This window comes from Ranitomeya variabilis, chromosome 1, assembly GCF_051348905.1.
Source record: "Ranitomeya variabilis isolate aRanVar5 chromosome 1, aRanVar5.hap1, whole genome shotgun sequence".
In the NCBI taxonomy this organism is placed as follows: Eukaryota; Metazoa; Chordata; class Amphibia; order Anura; family Dendrobatidae; genus Ranitomeya; species Ranitomeya variabilis.
This window is the reverse complement of record NC_135232.1, coordinates 1,118,709,443-1,118,731,146: the sequence shown is the minus strand read 5'-3', so window position 1 is coordinate 1,118,731,146 and position 21,704 is coordinate 1,118,709,443. Positions and strand designations below refer to the sequence as shown.

Genomic DNA, 21,704 nt, shown 5'->3' with positions numbered 1-21,704 from the left:
GTTAGCACCCGATCATGGCGGAGAACGCCTTATCCTATAACACCTTATCCGATACGTTTGCTCATCACTAATGTCAGCCAGTATATGGACAACCCTCCTCCCGTACACTGTGTCATGTATTGCAGGCAGCGTGTTGTGATTCAGTGCCAAGTGTCTTTGTGCCGGGAGATGAATATAAAAGCAATGTTTCCAAGCAGAAGGCTTTGATGTGCCAGGATGCTGCCTCGGATGAACTGCGGGGGCTGCTGCGCTAATAGAGCCCTGTGATTGTACCCACTTATCAGTGGATGACGAGTGCCAATTCTATAGATCTGTTAGCCGGTGCTTGCATTGAATTCAGTTAGTAGTAAGCAGTACGTGGAAAGAGATTATATACTGTGCATTACATGATCAGTGGACACACTTTCAATCTTGCATTGTACATTTGAGGGATCAAGCATTTTCCACCATCATACTTCCTAATGGCAGCTCATGCCTGAATGTAGAGCTTTTTTTTCAGTCTTCATAGTAATCTGATGCTGACGACACAAATGGTCAGTAATGCCGGGGTCATGTCGATGCTGCGGATATCTGTAGGGAAGAATCAGGGTGTGGCAGGGAATAAAAGCATCGACTGGGGGTTTTGGATACCAGATGAGCATACAAGCTCACTGCCGGACAAAAAGCTCTATATAAAAGCGGATAGTCTAAAAATGAATAATAATAATGATAATAATGTATATAGTGCCATTTATTCCATCGCGCTTTACATGTGAAAAAAGGGGCATACTTAGACAAGTACAATAAACATGAGCAATACAATGCACACGCAAGAAGGGAGGACCCTGCCCGCGAGGGCTCACAGTCTACAAGGAATGGGTTTGGATACACTAGGAGAGGGTAGAGCTGGTCGTACGGCGGTTCAGTAGACTGACGATCACTGCAGGTTGTAGGTTTGTCGGAAGAGGTGGATCTTCAAGTATAGACACAGACTTCAGGTTTTTCATCCAACCCCATTGCTCGGTGTATAACTTCCAGCCCTATTGCCCTGATTTATAACATCGAGCCCCACTGCCCCGTTGAATAACATCCAGACCCATTGCTCCTGTGTATAACATCCAACTCCATTGTTTTGTGTATAACATCCAACCCTATTGCCCGGTGTATAAGACCCAGACCCATTGCCCCATTATATAACTTCTACCCCCATTGCCCTGGTGAATAACATCCAACCCCATTGCCCCGGTGTATAATTTCCAGACCCATTGCCCGGGTGAATAACATCCAGACTCATTGTTCCTGTGTATAACTTCCAGGCCCATTGCCCTGGTGAATAAACTCCAGCCTGATTGGTGTAAAGCCGCTACCACTGGACTATGGAAAAAACGTGTTATGGGCAGTGACGAATCACACTTCTCAATCTGCGTCTGATGGAGGAGTCTGGGGAACGCCAGGAGGACGTTACCTGCCTGACTGCATTGTGCCTGCCAGAACCATGCGGCCACTATGGAACTTGTAAGCCGGGGGGGCAGCACCGCTCGGCACTAGGCACGCCCTCCCCTCCACCAGTCATCCACATCCTCAGGACTCAGATACCATTGAGTAGATTGGTGGATCAGGGAGCGGCGAGCCACATCCTCAACCCTATCCAACACCTTCAGGATGAACTAGAATGGTGATTGTGAGCCCGACATCTCCCCAACATCAGTATCTGACCTCACAAATGCTCAAAAATTCCCAGACATCTATAAAATCTTGTAGAAATCCTTCCCAGAAGAGCGGGAGCCGTTATATCTGCAGAGGAACATATGTTAGTTTGTCAGATGATTGGTAGCCTGTTAGGACTATACGGTTATTGAGAAATGAGAGTTTCTTGGAAGGCCGTTTCCTGGTAATCGTATCGTGCAGTGTAAGTGCCCCTTTACATATGGCGGGTTCGGCCGATGGTCTAATTTGTATGCGTGCGCCGGCCGACTGATGCTCGGGTGAAATGTTGATCAGGCATGTCCGATTGCGGACCACCAATCGCATTGTTCTCCCTTATTCGCCGGCCAACGTGTTAGTCTGAGGTTTTCTAATAGAGGACACAGGAGTGCTCAGCCGCATGTGCGCTCGTGTGTTAGGGAGAGTTGGCTGAGATGGCCGGCGGCCATAAGATCGTTCAGCCAAAAGTCATCTAATGTGTATGGCCGGCTGCTATAGATTAAACAACAATTCCATTTACTGGAAAAAATAAACGTTTTTGTATAATGAAAAGTTTTACGAGCCTCTTTCACACATTTTATATAAGTTCTTCACATATTTGAAGATCTCTGCTTCCCGCCTTCAATAGGAACCGTCATTCTTTTCTTCCAGGGGATGAAAATCTGTCCTGGTTATGTGAAGGACACACAGGTGCATGACCCATTACATTGCATATCCTTTTAGACTGTGTTCACATAATACATCCGCATTGCGTGTTTTTGACCGCAACCTTGGACTAAGTGCAATGACCATATCCCGATTGAATCGCATTGACCCAAATTACCATTTTCATCCTACATTGATTAATAGTGTGACTAGCAAACTCTCTTCTCTGCTAAAATATGCATCAAACCTGAGCCCTGTACATTAAATATACATGTCTGCCAAGATTCTGGAGGAGGTGGGAATAAATATAACGTCGAGGTTCCCCTTATTCAGTCATCTCTTTGTTATATCTGTCTGCATTTATTTTATCACATTGGCTCAGGGAGTCTCTTTGTTCTATGAATGATTTACAACGCCTGCTTCCTTGGCAGACACTGTATCTTCAGATACATTGGTGAAAGGAAATGTAGGAAATGGAAAACTAGAGATGATCTACTCTACAGCGTGGCTGTCCTGACACTCATCATGTTATTGTGCATCCTGCAAAGGAAGAAAGTCTGACTTTTATGTATTTGTACAGTATGCCATGCATTGTAAATGGTAATGGAATGTATAATGTATAATGGAAAAAGAAACTACAATTTATAATTGTTGAAAAATATATTAACTTCCAAACTGCCTATATGCAAGAATATAGTTAATATAATACAGCCCTCTTTGTACAAGACTATCATAATGCTCCTATGTCCAAGAATATAACTACTATAATACTGCCCCTATGTCCAAGAATATAACTACTATAATACTGCCCCTATGTACAAGAATATAACTACTATAATACTGCCCCATATACAAGAATATAACTACTATAATACTGCCCCTATGTACAAGAATATAACTACTATAATACTGCTCCTATGTACAAGAATATAACTACTATAATACTGCCCCTGTGTACAAGAATATAACTACTATAATACTGCCCCTATGTACAAGAACATAACTACTATAATACTGCTCCTATGTACAAGAATATAACTACTATAATACTGCCCCATATACAAGAATATAACTACTATAATACTGCCCCTATGTACAAGAATATAACTACTATAATACTGCCCCTATGTACAAGAATATAACTACTATAATACTGCTCCTATGTACAAGAATATAACTACTATAATACTGCCCCTATGTACAAGAATATAACTACTATAATACTGCCCCTATGTACAAGAATATAACTACTATAATACTGCTCCTATGTACAAGAATATAACTACTATAATACTGCTCCTATGTACAAGAATATAACTACTATAATACTGCTCCTATGTACAAGAATATAACTACTATAATACTGCCCCTATGTACAAGAATATAACTAATATAATGCTGCTCCTATGTACAAGAATATAACTACTATAATACTGCTCCTATGTACAAGAATATAACTACTATAATACTGCCCCTATGTACAAGAATATAACTACTATAATACTGCCACTATGTACAAGAATATAACTACTATAATACTGCCCCTATGTACAAGAAAATAACTACTATAATACTGCTCCTATGTACAAGAATATAATTACTATAATACTGCCCCTATGTACAAGAATATAACTACTATAATACTGCCCCCTATGTACAAGAATATAACTACTATAATACTGCTCCTATGTACAAGAATATAACTACTATAATACTGCTCCTATGTACAAGAATATAACTACTATAATACTGCTCCTATGTACAAGAATATAACTACTATAATACTGCCCCTATGTACAAGAATATAACTAATATAATGCTGCTCCTATGTACAAGAATATAACTACTATAATACTGCTCCTATGTACAAGAATATAACTACTATAATACTGCCCCTATGTACAAGAATATAACTACTATAATACTGCCACTATGTACAAGAATATAACTACTATAATACTGCCCCTATGTACAAGAAAATAACTACTATAATACTGCTCCTATGTACAAGAATATAATTACTATAATACTGCCCCTATGTACAAGAATATAACTACTATAATACTGCCCCCTATGTACAAGAATATAACTACTATAATACTGCCCCTATGTACAAGAATATAACTACTATAATGCTGCTCCTATGTACAAGAATATAACTACTATAACACTGCCCCCTATGTACAAGAATATAACTACTATAATACTGCCCCTATGTACAAGAATATAACTACTATAATACTGCCCCTATGTACAAGAATATAACTACTATAATACTGCTCCTATGTACAAGAATATAACTACTATATTACTGCTCCTATGTACAAGAATATACTATAATACTGCCCCTATGTACAAGAATATAACTACTATAATACTGCTCCTATGTACAAGAATATAACTACTATAATACTGCCCCCTATGTACAAGAATATAACTACTATAATACTGCCCCTATGTACAAGAATATAACTACTATAATGCTGCTCCTATGTACAAGAATATAACTACTATAACACTGCCCCCTATGTACAAGAATATAACTACTATAATACTGCCCCTATGTACAAGAATATAACTACTATAATACTGCCCCTATGTACAAGAATATAACTACTATAATACTGCTCCTATGTACAAGAATATAACTACTATATTACTGCTCCTATGTACAAGAATATAACTACTATAATACTGCCCCTATGTACAAGAATATAACTACTATAATACTGCTCCTATGTACAAGAATATACAGTGGGTATGGAAAGTATTCATATCCCGTTAAATTTTTCACTCTTTGTTTCATTACAGCCATTTGGTAAATACAAAAGTTCATTTTTTTCTCATTAATGTACACTCTGCACCCCATCTTGACTGAAAAAAAACAGAAATGTAGAAATTTTTGCAAATTTATGAAAAAAGAAAAATTGAAATACCACATGGTCATAAGTCTTCAGACCCTTTGCTCAGTATTGAGTAGAAGCTCCTTTTGAGCTAGTACAGCCATGAGTCTTCTTGGGAATGATGCAACTATCTTCGTTTTCAGTCTCTTCATGAGAAGCTAAGTTTCTGTTTGATTATTTTTTGCTCATCAGTCTGCAATATGATTTCTGTGTATGATGAGTTTAGTCCAGCTTGCTAATATGTGATTTCTTGCTGCTGGTAAGCTCTGGGGTACGGAGTTGCTTCCCCCGCACCGTTAGTTGGTGCGGGGGCTCGAGCAATTTCTGCGTGGATATTTTGAATAGGGTTTTCTATTGACCGCACAGTTCCCTTCCTATTTTCTGCTATCTAGTGTTAGCGGGCCTCATTTGCTAAATCTATTTCATCTCTGCGTTTGTGCTTTCCCCTTAACTCACCGTTAATATTTGTGGGGGCTTTTCTATATCTTTGGGGGTATTTCTCTGAGGCAAGTGAGGACTTTCTTTCCCTCTAGGAATAGTCAGTTTCTCAAGCCGTGAGGAGACGTCTAGGATTTCCAGGTAACGTTCCACGGCTACCTATAGTTGTGTGCGGATAGGATCAGGTTGCGGTCAATCCAGTTACCACTTCCCCAGAGCTAGTCGTCTGTTTAGTTACTTAGCTAGTCAGACTTGCGATCCTTGCCACTAGGATCATAACAGTACAGCCGGCCAGTAAAGTGTTAATTGCATGGCAGAAGCAGGAGAAGAGAAGCCTTGAGAATTTTTTTTTTTCTTTCTTTTTTTGCTGCCGTGTGTGTAGCTGCTGTGTGTCTAGCTTCTCTCCTCCTCTTAATCTTGGTGTGGCTCTGAGTTCAGCTGCTGATATGGATATCCAGAGTTTGGCCTCCAGTGTAGATCATCTTGCTGCAAGGGTACAAAGTATTCAGGATTTTGTTGTTCACAGTCCTATGTCAGAGCCTAGAATACCTATTCCGGAGTTGTTTTCTGGAGATAGATCTAGGTTCCTGAATTTTAAGAACAATTGCAAATTGTTTCTTTCTTTGAAACTTCGTTCCTCTGGCGATTCCGTTCAGCAAGTTAAAATTATTATTTCTTTCTTGCGTGGCGACCCTCAAGATTGGGCCTTCGCATTGGCGCCAGGGGATCCTGCATTGCTCAGTGTGGATGCATTTTTTCTGGCCCTTGGATTGCTCTATGAGGAACCTAATCTTGAGAACCAGGCTGAAAAAGCTTTGCTGGCCCTCTCTTAGGGGCAAGATGAAGCAGAGGTGTATTGCCAGAAATTTCGGAAATGGTCGGTGCTTACTCAATGGAATGAGTGTGCCCTGGCTACAAATTTCAGAAAAGGTCTTTCTGAAGCCATTAAGAATGTCATGGTGGGGTTCCCTACGCCTGCAGGTCTGAGTGAGTCAATGACTCTGGCCATTCAGATTGATCGGCGGTTGCGGGAGCGCAAACCTGTGCACCATTTGGCGGTGTCTTCTGAACAGACACCTGAGTCTATGCAATGTGATAGAATTCTGACCAGAAGTGAACGGCAAAATTATAGACGGCAAAATGGGTTGTGCTTTTACTGTGGTGACTCAGCTCATGTTATCTCAGCATGCTCTAAGCGCACAAAAAAGATTGATAAATCTGTCACCATCGGTACTTTACAGCTTAAGTTTATATTGTCTGTTGCCCTGATTTGTTCCCTGTCATCTTACCCGGTTATGGCTTTTGTAGATTCAGGTGCTGCCCTGAGTCTGATGGATTTGTCATTTGCCAGGCGCTGTGGTTTTGTTTTGGAGCCTTTAAAATTCCCTATTCCACTAAGGGGAATTGATGCTACACCATTGGCTACGAATAAACCTCAGTACTGGACACAAGTGACCATGTGCATGACTCCTGTTCATCAGGAGGTGATTCGCTTTCTTGTACTGCATAATTTGCATGATGTTGTCGTGTTGGGTCTGCCATGGTTGCAGACTCATAATCCAGTCCTGGATTGGAAAGCAATGTCTGTGTCAAGTTGGGGTTGTCAGGGAATTCATGGCGACGCTCCTGTGGTGTCAATTGCTTCATCCACTCCTTCTGAAGTCCCTGCGTTTTTGTCGGACTACCAGGATGTATTTGATGAGCCCAAACTCAGTTCTCTACCTCCTCATAGGGATTGTGATTGTGCTATAAATTTGATTCCTGGTAGTAAGTTTCCTAAGGGACGACTTTTCAATTTGTCAGTGCCGGAGCATGCTGCTATGCGGAGTTATATACAGGAGTCTTTGGAGAAAGGACTTATTCGCCCCTCCTCCTCCCCTCTTGGTGCGGGGTTCTTTTTTGTGGCTAAGAAGGACGGTTCCCTGAGACCTTGTATTGATTATCGCCTTCTAAATAAAATCACGGTCAAATTTCAGTATCCTTTGCCATTGTTATCTGATCTGTTTGCTCGCATTAGGGGGTCTAGTTGGTTCACCAAGATAGATCTTCGTGGTGCGTATAACCTTGTGCGTATTAAGCAGGGTGATGAATGTAAAACTGCATTTAATACGCCCGAAGGCCATTTTGAGTACTTGGTGATGCCTTTTGGACTTTCTAACGCTCCTTCTGTCTTTCAGTCCTTCATGCACGACATCTTCCGCAAATATCTGGATAAATTTATGATTGTGTATCTGGATGATATTCTGTTTTTTTCTGATGATTGGGAGTCCCATGTTAAGCAGGTCAGGATGGTGTTTCAGGTCCTGCGTGCCAATGCTTTATTTGTGAAGGGCTCAAAATGTCTTTTTGGAGTCCAGAAGGTTTCTTTTTTGGGTTTCATTTTTTCTCCTTCTACTATTGAGATGGACCCAGTCAAGGTTCAGGCTATTCATGACTGGACTCAGCCTACATCTGTTAAGAGTCTTCAGAAGTTCTTGGGTTTTGCTAATTTTTACCGTCGCTTCATCGCTAATTTTTCTGGTGTTGTTAAGCCTTTGACGGATTTGACCAAGAAGGGTTCTGATGTTACTAATTGGTCTCCTGCGGCTGTGGAGGCCTTTCGGGAGCTGAAGCGCCGGTTTTCTTCGGCTCCGGTCTTATGTCAGCCAGATGTCTCTCTTCCTTTCCAGGTCGAGGTTGATGCTTCTGAGATTGGAGCGGGGGCTGTTTTGTCGCAGAGAAGCTCTGATGGCTCTGTGATGAAGCCATGTGCTTTCTTTTCAAGAAAATTTTCGCCTGCCGAGCGGAATTATGATGTCGGTAATCGGGAGTTGTTGGCTATGAAGTGGGCATTTGAGGAGTGGCGACATTGGCTCGAGGGAGCTAAGCATCGTGTGGTGGTCTTGACTGATCACAAAAATCTGATTTATCTCAAGTCGGCCAAGCGGCTGAATCCTAGACAGGCTCGTTGGTCGTTGTTTTTCTCTCATTTTGATTTCGTGGTCTCGTACCTGCCTGGTTCGAAGAATGTGAAGGCTGATGCTCTTTCTAGGAGTTTTGTGCCTGACTCTCCCGGAGATTCAGAGCCGGCTGGTATCCTCAGAGAAGGGGTGATTTTGTCTGCCATCTCCCCAGATTTGCGACGAGTGCTGCAGGAGTTTCAGGCGGATAGACCTGACCGTTGTCCACCGGAGAGACTGTTTGTCTCAGATAGATGGACCAGCAGAGTTATTTTCGAGGTTCATTCTTCGGTGTTGGCGGGCCATCCTAGAATATTTGGTACCAGAGATTTGGTGGCCAGGTCCTTTTGGTGGCCTTCCTTGTCGCGGGATGTGCGTTCCTTTGTGCAGTCTTGCGGAATTTGTGCTCGGGCTAAGCCTTGCTGTTCTCGTGCCAGTGGTTTGCTGTTACCTTTGCCTGTCCCGAAGAGGCCTTGGACGCACATTTCCATGGATTTTATTTCAGATCTCCCTGTCTCTCAGAGAATGTCTGTCATCTGGGTGGTGTGTGATCGTTTTTCTAAGATGGTCCATTTGGTGCCCTTGCCTAAGTTGCCTTCCTCCTCCGAGTTGGTTCCGCTGTTTTTTCAAAATGTGGTTCGTTTGCACGGGATCCCTGAAAATATTGTTTCCGACAGAGGATCCCAGTTTGTGTCTAGATTTTGGCAGACCTTTTGTGCTAAGATGGGCATTGATTTGTCTTTTTCGTCGGTCTTCCATCCTCAGACGAATGGCCAAACCGAGCGAACTAATCAGACCTTGGAAACCTATTTAAGATGTTTTGTTTCTGCTGATCAGGACGACTGGGTGACTTTTTTGCCATTGGCCGAGTTTGCCCTTAATAATCGAGCTAGTTCTGCTACTTTGGTTTCGCCTTTTTTTTTGTAATTCGGGGTTTCATCCTCGTTTTTCCTCGGGTCAGGTGGAGCCTTCTGACTGTCCTGGAGTGGATATTGTGGTGGATAGGTTGCATCAGATTTGGAATCTTGTGGTGGACAATTTGAAGCTGTCACAAGAGAAGGCTCAGCGCTTTGCCAACCGCCGTCGCTGTGTGGGCCCCCGACTTCGCATTGGGGACTTGGTGTGGTTGTCTTCTCACTTTGTTCCTATGAAGGTCTCCTCCCCTAAGTTCAAGCCTCGGTTTATCGGTCCTTATAAGATTTTGGAAGTCCTTAACCCTGTGTCATTTCGTTTGGACCTCCCAGCATCGTTTGCTATTCATAATATGTTCCATCGGTCGTTGTTGCGGAGGTATGTGGTGCCTGTGGTTCCTTCGGTTGAGCCTCCTGCCCCTGTGCTGGTTGAGGGAGAATTGGAATACGTGGTGGAGAAGATCTTGGATTCTCGTATTTCTAGACGGAGGCTTCAGTATTTGGTTAAGTGGAAGGGCTATGGTCAGGAGGATAATTCCTGGGTTGTCGCCTCTGATGTTCATGCGGCCGATTTGGTTCGTGTCTTCCATGTGGCTTACCCTGATCGCCCTGGGGGTTTTGATGAGGGTTCGGTGACCCCTCCTCAATTGGGGGTACTGTTGTGAACTTCTGTTTTCGGGCTCCCTCTTGTGGTCACAGGTGGTATTGTGTGAGTTTTGTTTTTGGGCTCCCCCTGGTGGCTTTGTTTGTTATCCTGCTGGTCTGTGGCTGGATCAGCTGCCTCGTTATTCACTATGGAGGTTCCTATTTAGCTCTGCTACACCTCCACTTGTTGCCGGCTGTCGATGTATTCAGTGCTATTCTGATTACTCCTGACTATCTTCGTTTTCAGTCTCTTCATGAGAAGCTAAGTTTCTGTTTGATTATTTTTTGCTCATCTGTCTGCAATATGATTTCTGTGTATGATGAGTTTAGTCCAGCTTGCTAATATGTGATTTCTTGCTGCTGGTAAGCTCTGGGGTACGGAGTTGCTTCCCCCACACCGTTAGTTGGTGCGGGGTCTCGAGCAATCTCTGCGTGGATATTTTGAATAGGGTTTTCTATTGACCGCACAGTTCCCTTCCTATTTTCTGCTTTCTAGTGTTAGCGGGCCTCATTTGCTAAATCTATTTCATCTCTGCGTTTGTGCTTTCCCCTTAACTCACCGTTAATATTTGTGGGGGCTTTTCTATATCTTTGGGGGTATTTCTCTGAGGCAAGTGAGGACTTTCTTTCCCTCTAGGAATAGTCATTTTCTCAGGCCGTGAAGAGACGTCTAGGATTTCCAGGTAACGTTCCACGGCTACCTATAGTTGTGTGCGGATAGGATCAGGTTGCGGTCAATCCAGTTACCACTTCCCCAGAGCTAGTCGTCTGTTTAGTTACTTAGCTAGTCAGACTTGCGATCCTTGCCACTAGGATCATAACAGGAGCCCGAGAACGGAATTCACAACAGTACCCCTCCCTTGAGGAGGGGTCACCGAACCCTCACCAGAGCCCCCAGGCCGATCAGGACGAGCCAAATGAAAGGCCCGAACTAAATCGGCAGCATGGACATCAGAGGCAACAACCCAGGAATTATTCTCCTGACCATAGCCTTTCCATTTAACCAGGTACTGAAGCTTCCGTCTCGAAATACGAGAATCCAAAATCTTCTCAATGACATACTCCAACTCTCCCTCGACCAACACCGGAGGAGGAGGATCAACGGAAGGAACCATAGGCGCCACATACCTCCGCAACAAAGACCTATAGAACACATTATGGATGGCAAAAGAAGCTGGAAGGTCCAAACGAAATGACACAGGATTGAGAATTTCAGAAATTTTATAAGGACCAATGAAACGAGGCTTAAACTTAGGAGAAGAAACCTTCATAGGAACATAACGAGAAGACAACCAAACCAAATCCCCAGCACGAAGTCGGGAACCAAGACAGCGACGGCGGTTAGCGAAACGTTGAGCCTTCTCCTGGGACAACGTCAAATTGTCCACTACGTGGGTCCAAATTTGCTGCAACCTGTCCACCACAGAATCCACACCAGAACAGTCAGAAGGCTCAACCTGCCCTGAAGAAAATCGAGGATGAAAACCAGAGTTACAAAAAAAAGGCGAAACCAAAGTAGCCGAACTAGCCCGATTATTGAGGGCGAACTCAGCCAACGGCAAAAAGGTCACCCAATCATCCTGATCAGCAGAAACAAAACATCTCAGATAGGTTTCCAAGGTCTGATTGGTTCGTTCGGTTTGGCCATTTGTCTGAGGATGGAAAGCCGAAGAAAAAGACAAATCAATGCCCATCTTAGCACAAAAGGACCGCCAAAACCTGGAAACAAACTGGGAACCTCTGTCTGACACAATGTTCTCCGGAATGCCATGCAAACGAACCACATTCTGAAAAAATAATGGAACCAAATCAGAGGAGGAAGGTAATTTAGGCAAGGGTACCAAATGGACCATCTTAGAAAAGCGATCACAAACCACCCAGATGACAGACATCCTCTGAGAGACCGGAAGATCCGAAATAAAATCCATGGAAATATGCGTCCAGGGCCTCTTCGGGACCGGCAAAGGCAAGAGCAACCCACTGGCACGAGAACAGCAAGGCTTGGCCCGAGCACAAGTCCCACAGGACTGCACAAAAGAACGCACATCCCGTGACAAGAAAGGCCACCAAAAGGACCTAGCCACCAAATCTCTGGTACCAAAAATCCCAGGATGACCAGCCAACACTGAACAATGAACCTCGGAAATAACTCTACTGGTCCATCTATCAGGGACAAACAGTTTCTCCGCTGGACAACGGTCAGGTCTATCGGCCTGAAACTCCTGCAGCACCCGCCGTAAATCAGGGGAGATGGCAGACAGAATCACCCCCTCTTTGAGAATACCAGCCGGCTCAGAGACTCCCGGAGAATCAGGCACAAAACTCCTAGAAAGGGCATCAGCCTTCACATTCTTAGAGCCTGGAAGGTACGAGACCACAAAATCGAAACGGGAGAAAAACAGCGACCATCGAGCTTGTCTAGGATTCAACCGCTTGGCAGACTCGAGATAAGTCAGATTCTTGTGATCCGTCAAGACCACCACGCGATGTTTGGCTCCCTCAAGCCAATGTCGCCACTCCTCGAATGCCCACTTCATAGCCAACAACTCCCAATTGCCAACATCATAATTACGCTCAGCAGGCGAAAACTTTCTAGAAAAGGAAGGCACATGGCTTCATCACAGAGCCATCAATACTTCTTTGAGACAAAACAGCCCCTGCTCCAATCTCAGAAGCATCAACCTCGACCTGAAAAGGGAGTGAAACATCTGGCTGACGCAACACAGGGGCCGAAGAAAAACGACGTTTCAGCTCTTGAAAAGCCTCAACGGCCGCAGAGGACCAATTCACCACATCAGCACCTTTCTTTGTCAAATCAGTCAAAGGCTTAACCACACTAGAAAAATTAGCGATGAAGCGACGGTAAAAATTAGCAAAGCCCAGGAATTTCTGAAGACTCTTCACAGATGTAGGTTGAGTCCAATCATAAATGGCCTGAACTTTAACAGGGTCCATCTCGATAGTAGAAGGGGAAAAAATGAAGCCCAAAAAGGAAACCTTCTGAACTCCGAAGAGACATTTAGACCCCTTCACAAACAAGGCATTAGCACGAAGGACCTGGAATACCATCCTGACCTGCTTCACATGAGACTCCCAATCATCCGAAAATACCAAAATAGCATCCAAATATACAATCATGAATCTATCCAGATACTCTCGGAAGATGTCGTGCATAAAGGACTGAAACACAGACGGAGCATTAGAAAGCCCGAATGGCATCACCAGGTACTCAAAATGGCCCTCGGGCGTATTAAATGCTGTTTTCCATTCATCGCCCTGTTTAATACGCACAAGATTATACGCCCCTCGAAGATCTATCTTGGTGAACCAACTAGCCCCCTTAATCCGAGCAAACAGATCAGGCAGTAGAGGCAAAGGGTACTGAAATTTGACCGTGATTTTATTGAGAAGGCGGTAATCTATACAGGGTCTCAGAGAACCATCCTTCTTGGCCACAAAAAAGAACCCTGCTCCCAACGGTGACGAAGACGGGCGAATATGCCCTTTCTCCAAGGACTCCTTTATATAACTCCGCATAGCGGCATGTTCTGGCACAGATAAATTGAAAAGTCGACCCTTAGTGAACTTACTACCAGGAATCAAATTTATAGCACAATCACAATCCCTATGAGGAGGTAGGGCACTGGATTTGGGCTCATCAAATACATCCCGGTAATCCAACAAAAACTCAGGGACTTCAGAAGGAGTAGAAGAAGAAATTGACATCAAAGGATCATCGCCATGTACCCCTTGACAGCCCCAACTAGACACAGACATTAATTTCCAATCCAATACTGGATTATGAACTTGCAGCCATGGCAAACCCAACACGACAACATCATGCAAATTATGCAACACCAGAAAGGGAATATCCTCCCGATGTGCAGGAGCCATGCACATGGTCAATTGAGTCCAGTACTGAGGTTTATTCTTGGCCAATGGCGTAGCATCAATTCCCCTTAATGGAATAGGGAACTGCAAAGGCTCCAAGGAAAAACCACAGCGCCTGGCAAACTCCAAGTCCATCAAGTTCAGGGCAGCGCCCGAATCCACAAATGCCATAACAGAGTAGGATGACAAAGAGCAAATCAAAGTAACAGACAAGAGAAATTTAGGCTGTACAGTACTAATGGTGACAGACCTAGCGAACCGCTTAGTGCGCTTAGGACAATCAGAGATAGCATGAGTGGAGTCACCACAGTAAAAACACAACCCATTCTGACTTCTGTGATTTTGCCTTTCAGTTCTGGTCAAAGTCCTATCACATTGCATAAGCTCAGGCCTCTGCTCAGAGGACACCGCCAAATGGTGCACAAGTTTGCGCTCACGCAAACGCCGATCAATCTGAATGGCCAAGGACATTGATTCATTCAGACCAGCAGGCGTGGGGAACCCCACCATAACATCCTTAAGGGCTTCAGAAAGGCCCTTTCTGAAAATTGCTGCCAGGGCACACTCATTCCATTGAGTGAGCACAGACCACTTTCTAAACTTCTGGCAGTATACCTCTTTTGAGATGCATTAACACTTTGATGGCCAGCTGTACTGTTATGGACCTGGTGGTTAGGAGCACCCGGAATGACCTGATGGGTAAACTAGAAATTCGGGACAAGCTCTGGGGAAGTGGGAACTCTACTGACCGCAACCCTGATCCTATCACACACACTAGAAATAGCCGTGGAGCGTACCTAACTCTCCCTAGACGCCTCTTCACAGCCTAAGAGCTAACTACCCCTAAAGATAGAAATAAAAGCCTTACCTTGCCTCAGAGAAATTCCCCAAAGGAAAAGACAGCCCCCCACAAATATTGACTGTGAGTTAAGAGGAAAATCACAAACACAGAAATGAAACAGTTTTTAGCAAAGGAGGCCAGTCTTCACTAAATAGTCAGAGGATAGAAAAGGGAACTTTGCGGTCAGTACAAAAACCTACAAAACCACGCAGAGTGTGCAAAAAGACGTCCACACCGACTCACGGTGTGAAGGTGCAACTCTGCACCCCCAGAGCTTCCAGCTAGCAAGGAAATATCATGATAGCAAGCTGGACTAGAACTTAGCATATACTAAGAAATATATTCAGAAAGCAATGAACAACAAATGAACTAGCAGGGACTTAGCTTCTGCTGAAGTAGACAGGTCATCAGAGAAATACAAGTGAGATCTGAACCAGTGCTGAGACATTGACAGCTGGCATGAAGTAACGATCTGAGTGGAGTTAAATAGGAAGCCAGCAAAGCAATAAACGAGGGCAGCTGAGAAAGCCAAGCTCAAAGACCAGCAGTTCCACTCAAAGCCACCAGAGGGAGTCTAAGGACAGAACTCACCAAAGTACCATTCATGACCACAGGAGGGAGCCCGAGAACGGAATTCACAACAGTAAACCTTCGCCCAAGTCAGAGGTCCAGAGCACTCTGGAAGAGGTTTTCATCCAGGACACGTACTTGGCCGCATTCATGTTTCCTTCAATGACAACCAGTCGTCCTTTCCCTGCAGCTGAAAAACACCCCCATAGCATGATGTTGCCACCACCATGTTTCACTGTTGGGATTGTATTGGGCAGGTGATGAGCAGTGCCTAGTTTTCTCCACACATACCGCTTAGAATTATCACCAAAAAGATCTATCTTCATCTCATCAGACCAGAGAATCTTATTTCTCATAGTCTGGGAGTCCTTCATGTGTTTTTTTTTTTTTTAGCAAACTCTATGCGGGCTTTCATATGTCTTGCACTGAGGAGAGGCTTCCGTTGGGCCACTCTGCCATAAACATCCAACTGGTGGAGGGCTGCAGTGATTGTTGACTTTGTGAAACTTTTTCCCATCTCCCTACTGCATCTGTGCCTTGCCACAATTCTGTCTCTGAGCTCCTTGGCCAGTTCCTTTGACCTCATGATTCTCATTTGGTCTGACATGCACTGTGAGCTGTGAGGTCTTATATAGACAGGTGTGCGCCTTTCCAAATCAAGTCCTGTCAGTTTAATTAAACACAGCTGGACTCCAGTGAAGGAGTAGAACCATCTCAAGGAGGATCACAAGGAAATGGACAGCATGTGACTTAAATATGAGTGTCTGAGCAAAGGGTCTGAATACTTATGACCATGTGAAATTTCAGTTTTTCTTTTTTTAATAAATTTGCAAAAATTACTACATTTCTGTTTTTTTTCGGTCAAGATAGGGTGTAGAGTGAACATTAATGAGAAAAAAAATGAACTTTTTTGAATTTACCAAATGGCTGCAATGAAACAAAGAGTGAAAATGTAAAGGGGTCTGAATACTTTCCGTACCCACTGTAACTACTATAATACTGCTTTTATGTATAAGAGTATAACTACTATAACACATGCGCCCAGTGAATACTGATAACACCCACAAGTTAACTCATTAGGTGCCAAATACTTTGATTCCGCTCTGCAGTCACTACTGTGTGTCCTGTTCAGCACTAAAAATTTGGTGAAAAATCCTCTCTAAATGATTTATGTCGGCCATTGGTTCCTGTTATTGAGCAAAAATTGTATAAGCATGGACAGAGCCTTTGAGATATTGTGGAAAATTCGTACAATAATATAATAAAATGTTGTGTTTGTCTCTTCCAGGCTAATATTTGGCACTCTGTACCCCGCATATTACTCCTATAAAGCTGTGAAATCCAAGGACATTAAGGAATATGTAAGTACATGAAACATCTTCATGTTCACTGGACGTCTCGCTTTGTGCGCCATAATAACTACACTTCTTTTCACTAATTAGTCCATCATTAAAGAAACACTCCAAATAAAACTGTGGCATTTTAATACCTAATGCTGGATCTGAGGATGCATATATTATGCACTGGTAGAACCTTACAGAAGCTTGATTAAAGGTGTTTACAGCCCTGAGAAATGAAGATTCTTGTCTTTGTCACTTTTAAAGAGGTTGTCACGTCTCGGACATCTTTGCAATTTTCTTAGCTTCCGTAGAAATTAGTGAAACAGTCGCACATGCACAGGCACTGAACTTGAGTTTCTAATTACAGTCTTGTCCTCTTGACATCGCTGCTCTCTAGTGACTCGGCATCATCTTATCCCTCCAGGCTCCACTAGTTTGTTCTGTGCGGGGAGATAAAGCGAAGATTTTAGTTACTGATAATTCCACTATTTCATCTTCCAGAAGCTGAATTACCATAGAAGAAAATAACATTATGGCAGAAGTTTAGGTAGAAAGTTGTAACTCTGCGCTTGGCATGGAAACTATTAATTGAACATGTCTGAAATTGCAATTCAGTCAGCATAATGACCCACGTAGCGAAACAGAAAACCACATCCAAGATGGAAAAATCCATTAAAAAGACCAAAGTAAGGAGGAGTGTATTTGCTTTAGGGGAAATAAAAAATCACATGAAATTTCCATGGCTTTATGAAACAATTTGAGAGACTGTTCCTGCTTATTGTAACACCAATGTCACTACTCTGTTGTCGAAATACCCAGGGCCAGGGTCTCCTTCCCTGTCCCTAATGCTGGGGGCACGCTAGCTATCCCTGCTCCACGGATTACTTCTCATGGTGAAGACGCCGGGGCCATGTACCTTGTTCAAGCCCTGAATCAGCCCTATATCCCCTTCGCCCACCCAGGGAAGTGGGTAATAATAGTGTATGTATATACACAAACCAGACTAGCAAGGGAAGACGTACAGGGATAAATGAAAATACCAAACATACAAATATGCACTGTAGTGCAGCGGGGTTGGTGCAGTGTGGTAGATAGGTAGAGACCACAGGAAAGTTCACTGCAAACGTGTTAAATATCCATACAACTCTCAAAATGAACAGCACACGGTACCCTCCGGATCGCAGCCGGGGCGTCACAACAGTCCGTATATGAGACAGGTTGCCGAGGGCGACTGATCATCGTATCATGCTGCAGGGTGCCAGGCATTCGCTGCTCTTGGCTCTGAGTTACTGCACACAAGCTGGACGCTGCAGAGCCACCTGCTCTGCTACTTGCGAACAAATACAGACACACCCAACCCCTTTGCTGCAGGGTTATTAAATGGAATCTGTGGCCATGGGCCACTTGTAAGACCGGGTCCGGAGGGAGTGAACTGCCCCACTAACATCCTTTAGTTCACTCCAAATATAAAAACCCTTAACGGGTTTTCATGAACATTGCCTTGGCCAAATAGCTTGACCAGGTCCACACTTACTTTTATTTTGCCTTGTGACTCACAGGCATCCTGCTGTAAACACAAGGCACTCCAGCGGGTCTAATAGGACTCCGTCTGCATCCTGGGGGATACATATCGACCCTCGCATATGATCCCCTTCACTGCCTCACAGCACTCACAGACAACAGAGAGGAACACCAGGGATAAAAGGAAGGAAAAACAAACAGCCGAAACACTAAGCAACAATCATAGATCTACACTGCAAACGCCTCTACCAACAACAGACACCTCCACTCCACACCAGGCAGTATAAGACTAACATTACCATTCCAGATGGCCAGAGGCGAATATATATAGGTGAAGGGAGTAGCCAATACTTAACAGCTGAGATCATCCAAGCAAGAAAGCTTCAGAGACTCTAAGTTGAACAGATTAACCCCTACATTGCTAACAGAAACCTGCACCATTTAATATGAAGGAGAAGTGTTTATAATCAGTGCAGGTGTACATGAAATCGGACGCTGCGGTCTTTTGGCCCCTCTCTGTCATGGTAAACCTGTGACAACCAAGTGCTGGGAGACATCTGGTATGTAAGGCACCCTAGGACATCTAGTACATCTAGGACATCTAGTATTTCACTTGTCTTTAAGCTGCTAAGTCCATTGTCGAGTTCTGTCTGTTCCTGAACCCTCCTTTGCCCCGTCTGGCCTAGGTCTGAACTCCGAACCTGTACCTTGTATCTGATCTTGCCTGAACCTGCTTCCCCTGTGCCTCTCTGGCCAGGACCTGAAACCTGAACCTGTTGTGTCTGAATAAGGACTTATCCCTGAACCTGTTGTGTTGGACTCATTATCTGTCCCTGAACCTGTGTCTAAATCAGTATCTATTTCCACACCTGCAGTGTCTGGATAAGTCCCTAACCTCTAAACTTGCTGTATCTGTAGCAGTACCTTTTCCTATACCTGCTTTGTCTGAACAAGTGCCATTAACCTGCTACCTTTGTCTGAGCTCCCTCTGTCTGATTCTGTACCTCTCCCTATTCCGCTCCTTTCTGAACTTGGGCCTGATCCTCAGCTTGTCCGCACCTGTGGTCCGAACCTGCCGTTCACTGCCTGCCCGTACCTGTGGACCCCTGCCCGTCCGCACCTGCGGTTCCTCAATTATCCTCACCTGCGGTTCTGTACCTGTCTGCACCTGCGGTTGTGTACCTGTCCGTACCTGCGGTTCCGCAAATTATTCTCACCTGCAGTTCCGTACCAATCCACACCTTTGGTTCCCTGTCTGTTCGCACCTGCGGTCCTATACCTCTCCTGCCAGTGATCTAAGTTCTTGCTGACTCTGTTCCTGTCCGTCCTGTCTGTACTATGTCCTATCCTCCTGTTAACAGTTCCTGTCCGGACAGTTACTCCAGCTCTGGTTCTGCTTTCTTATCACTCTGGGGTCAGCTGCCGCGGCTTCGGAGTCTGCCCTGGAATAGCACCTGGCGTCTACCTGGGTTCAACTACACCATCAGGGGCTCTAGTGAAGAACTAGGTGGATGCTTAATTCTGCTCCTCCAGGTTCTCCCCAGACCATGGCAAAGTGAGTCCACGATCCACGCTTGTGCGTTACAGATTGAACTCGCCATGGACCTTGCTGATTCCAGTACCCCTTCACCTTTGGAGCCATTTAAGGAACGTGCCAGAGAACCAGTACGAGAGAAGAGACTGATGCATCTAGCCCCATCCTTATAGAGGCCATTCATTCCTTGGCCACTGGCAGTCACGGTCTTTAATGGACTTATGCAGGTCGGCCACATTGACCCAGTTGAGCGATGGCAGGGGCACCGTCATTCCAAGGATTTGTGCTACTGCAGTGGTGGCACAGAACTTGTTGTCTGCACTCCACCCTGTCTGAACTGAAAGTATTGATAACTGCCTGTGAAGTTAGGAGTATTTCCAACTCTAGGGTTTGTAAAGGAGACTACTCTGAATGAGAGTAACTCCCCTCCACCATTGTCTCTTGCCTTATCCATGTCCTATGGAACAACTCGCTTCATAGAGGCAGTCTATAGAGGCTGGAGACTCTTTGCAGTAAGTTCTAGATCTGCTCATAGGATCCACACCCCCGATAGACCTATCTTTTTGGTACCAGTTTGAAGATGCCCCTGGAAAGGGTAATTTCAGTTCTCTATTCGCCACTGGATATGAACGTCAAGATGGATGCACTTGCCAGGACCTTCTTTACCACCAACCTAGAGGAGGAACTCCTACTTGATTTTGAGAGTATCAAGTTGGTATCTGATCGCTTCGGGCAGAAGGAGGCTTTGCAACTTAAGGATCCTGGTAACCCGCCCACCCTAGTCTACCCCATGGATGTCTTTGGGAAGTGAATTCATCCTGCCCATGAAAACCATGAGAGAGAAAACCTTTTTCCTAGTGGATTGTCTTAACCAGTACCTATCGCTAAACCTACTGTGTCTTTTATTATTATGCATTGCTGTTGTCTGATTCTAAACCGGCAGTGTCTGAAACAGTATCTATGTTCTCATCTGAAGTGTATGAATCAGACCCTACCTCTAAACCTGCTGTGTCTATAGCAGTACATTTTCCTATACCTGCTGTGTCCGAACAAGTACCATTGACCTGCTACCTTTGTCTGAGCTCCCTCTGTCTGATCCTGAACCTTTCCCTGTTCTGCTTTCATCTGAACTTGGACCTGATTCTGAGCTTGTCCGCACCTGCGGCTCCCTGTCTGTTCGCACCTGCGTCTCCCTGTTTGTCCGCACCTGCTGTCCGGTACCCCGTCTGTCCGGCCCATCTGAACTTGGTCCTATCCTACTGTTAACAGTTCCTGTCCAGCTGGTCTTGCTTCCTTGTCCCACTGGGGTCAGCTGCCACGGCTCTGGGGTCTGCCTTAGAGTAGCACCTGGTGTCCTCCTGGGTTCAAGTCTAACTACACCATGAGAGGCTCTAGTGAAGAGCCAGGTGTGCTCTTGTTTACGTCCCTTCAGGCTCTCCCTGGACCGTGGCACAGTGGGTCCACGATCCACGCGTTACACTTATAATATTAGTCCTCATATTATATATGCTGGATATATACAGGTCAATCCCGGGGCAAGAGTCAAGACTCATCAAAATTAATTACTCAATGAAATACTAGTGAAATTCAATAATATATAGTCATATGTGATGCTTGGAGAGTCGGAGTAGCTCCTCCATTGGCCCAAGCTCTAACACATGAACTAACCCTAAAGGTAGCCCCATTTAGAGATGACTTTGGAGTCCGAAACTAGTAAATGGAAAGAGGGTACAGAGGGAAGATTGCCTTTCTGACCGACTGGGGGTAAAGGAAGCTAAGTCAGCCGACCTGTAGTTACGCATAGCTGGGGAGGTATAGAGGAACGCTCTGATGTCTCGTTGGC

The 21,704-nt window shown here is 44.5% G+C and overlaps 1 protein-coding gene across 5 annotated transcripts in view; it reads left to right on the top strand.

The window, feature by feature from the left end:
- The window catches only part of REEP1 (receptor accessory protein 1), a 102,706-nt gene that overhangs the window by 24,348 nt on the left and 56,654 nt on the right, over positions 1-21,704 (top strand). For all 5 annotated transcript variants that reach the window (XM_077280236.1, XM_077280235.1, XM_077280238.1 and 2 more), the window contains exon 2: positions 16,755-16,827. In XM_077280236.1, coding sequence (XP_077136351.1) covers positions 16,755-16,827 — 73 coding nt within the window. The remainder of the gene's footprint in view (positions 1-16,754; positions 16,828-21,704) is intronic.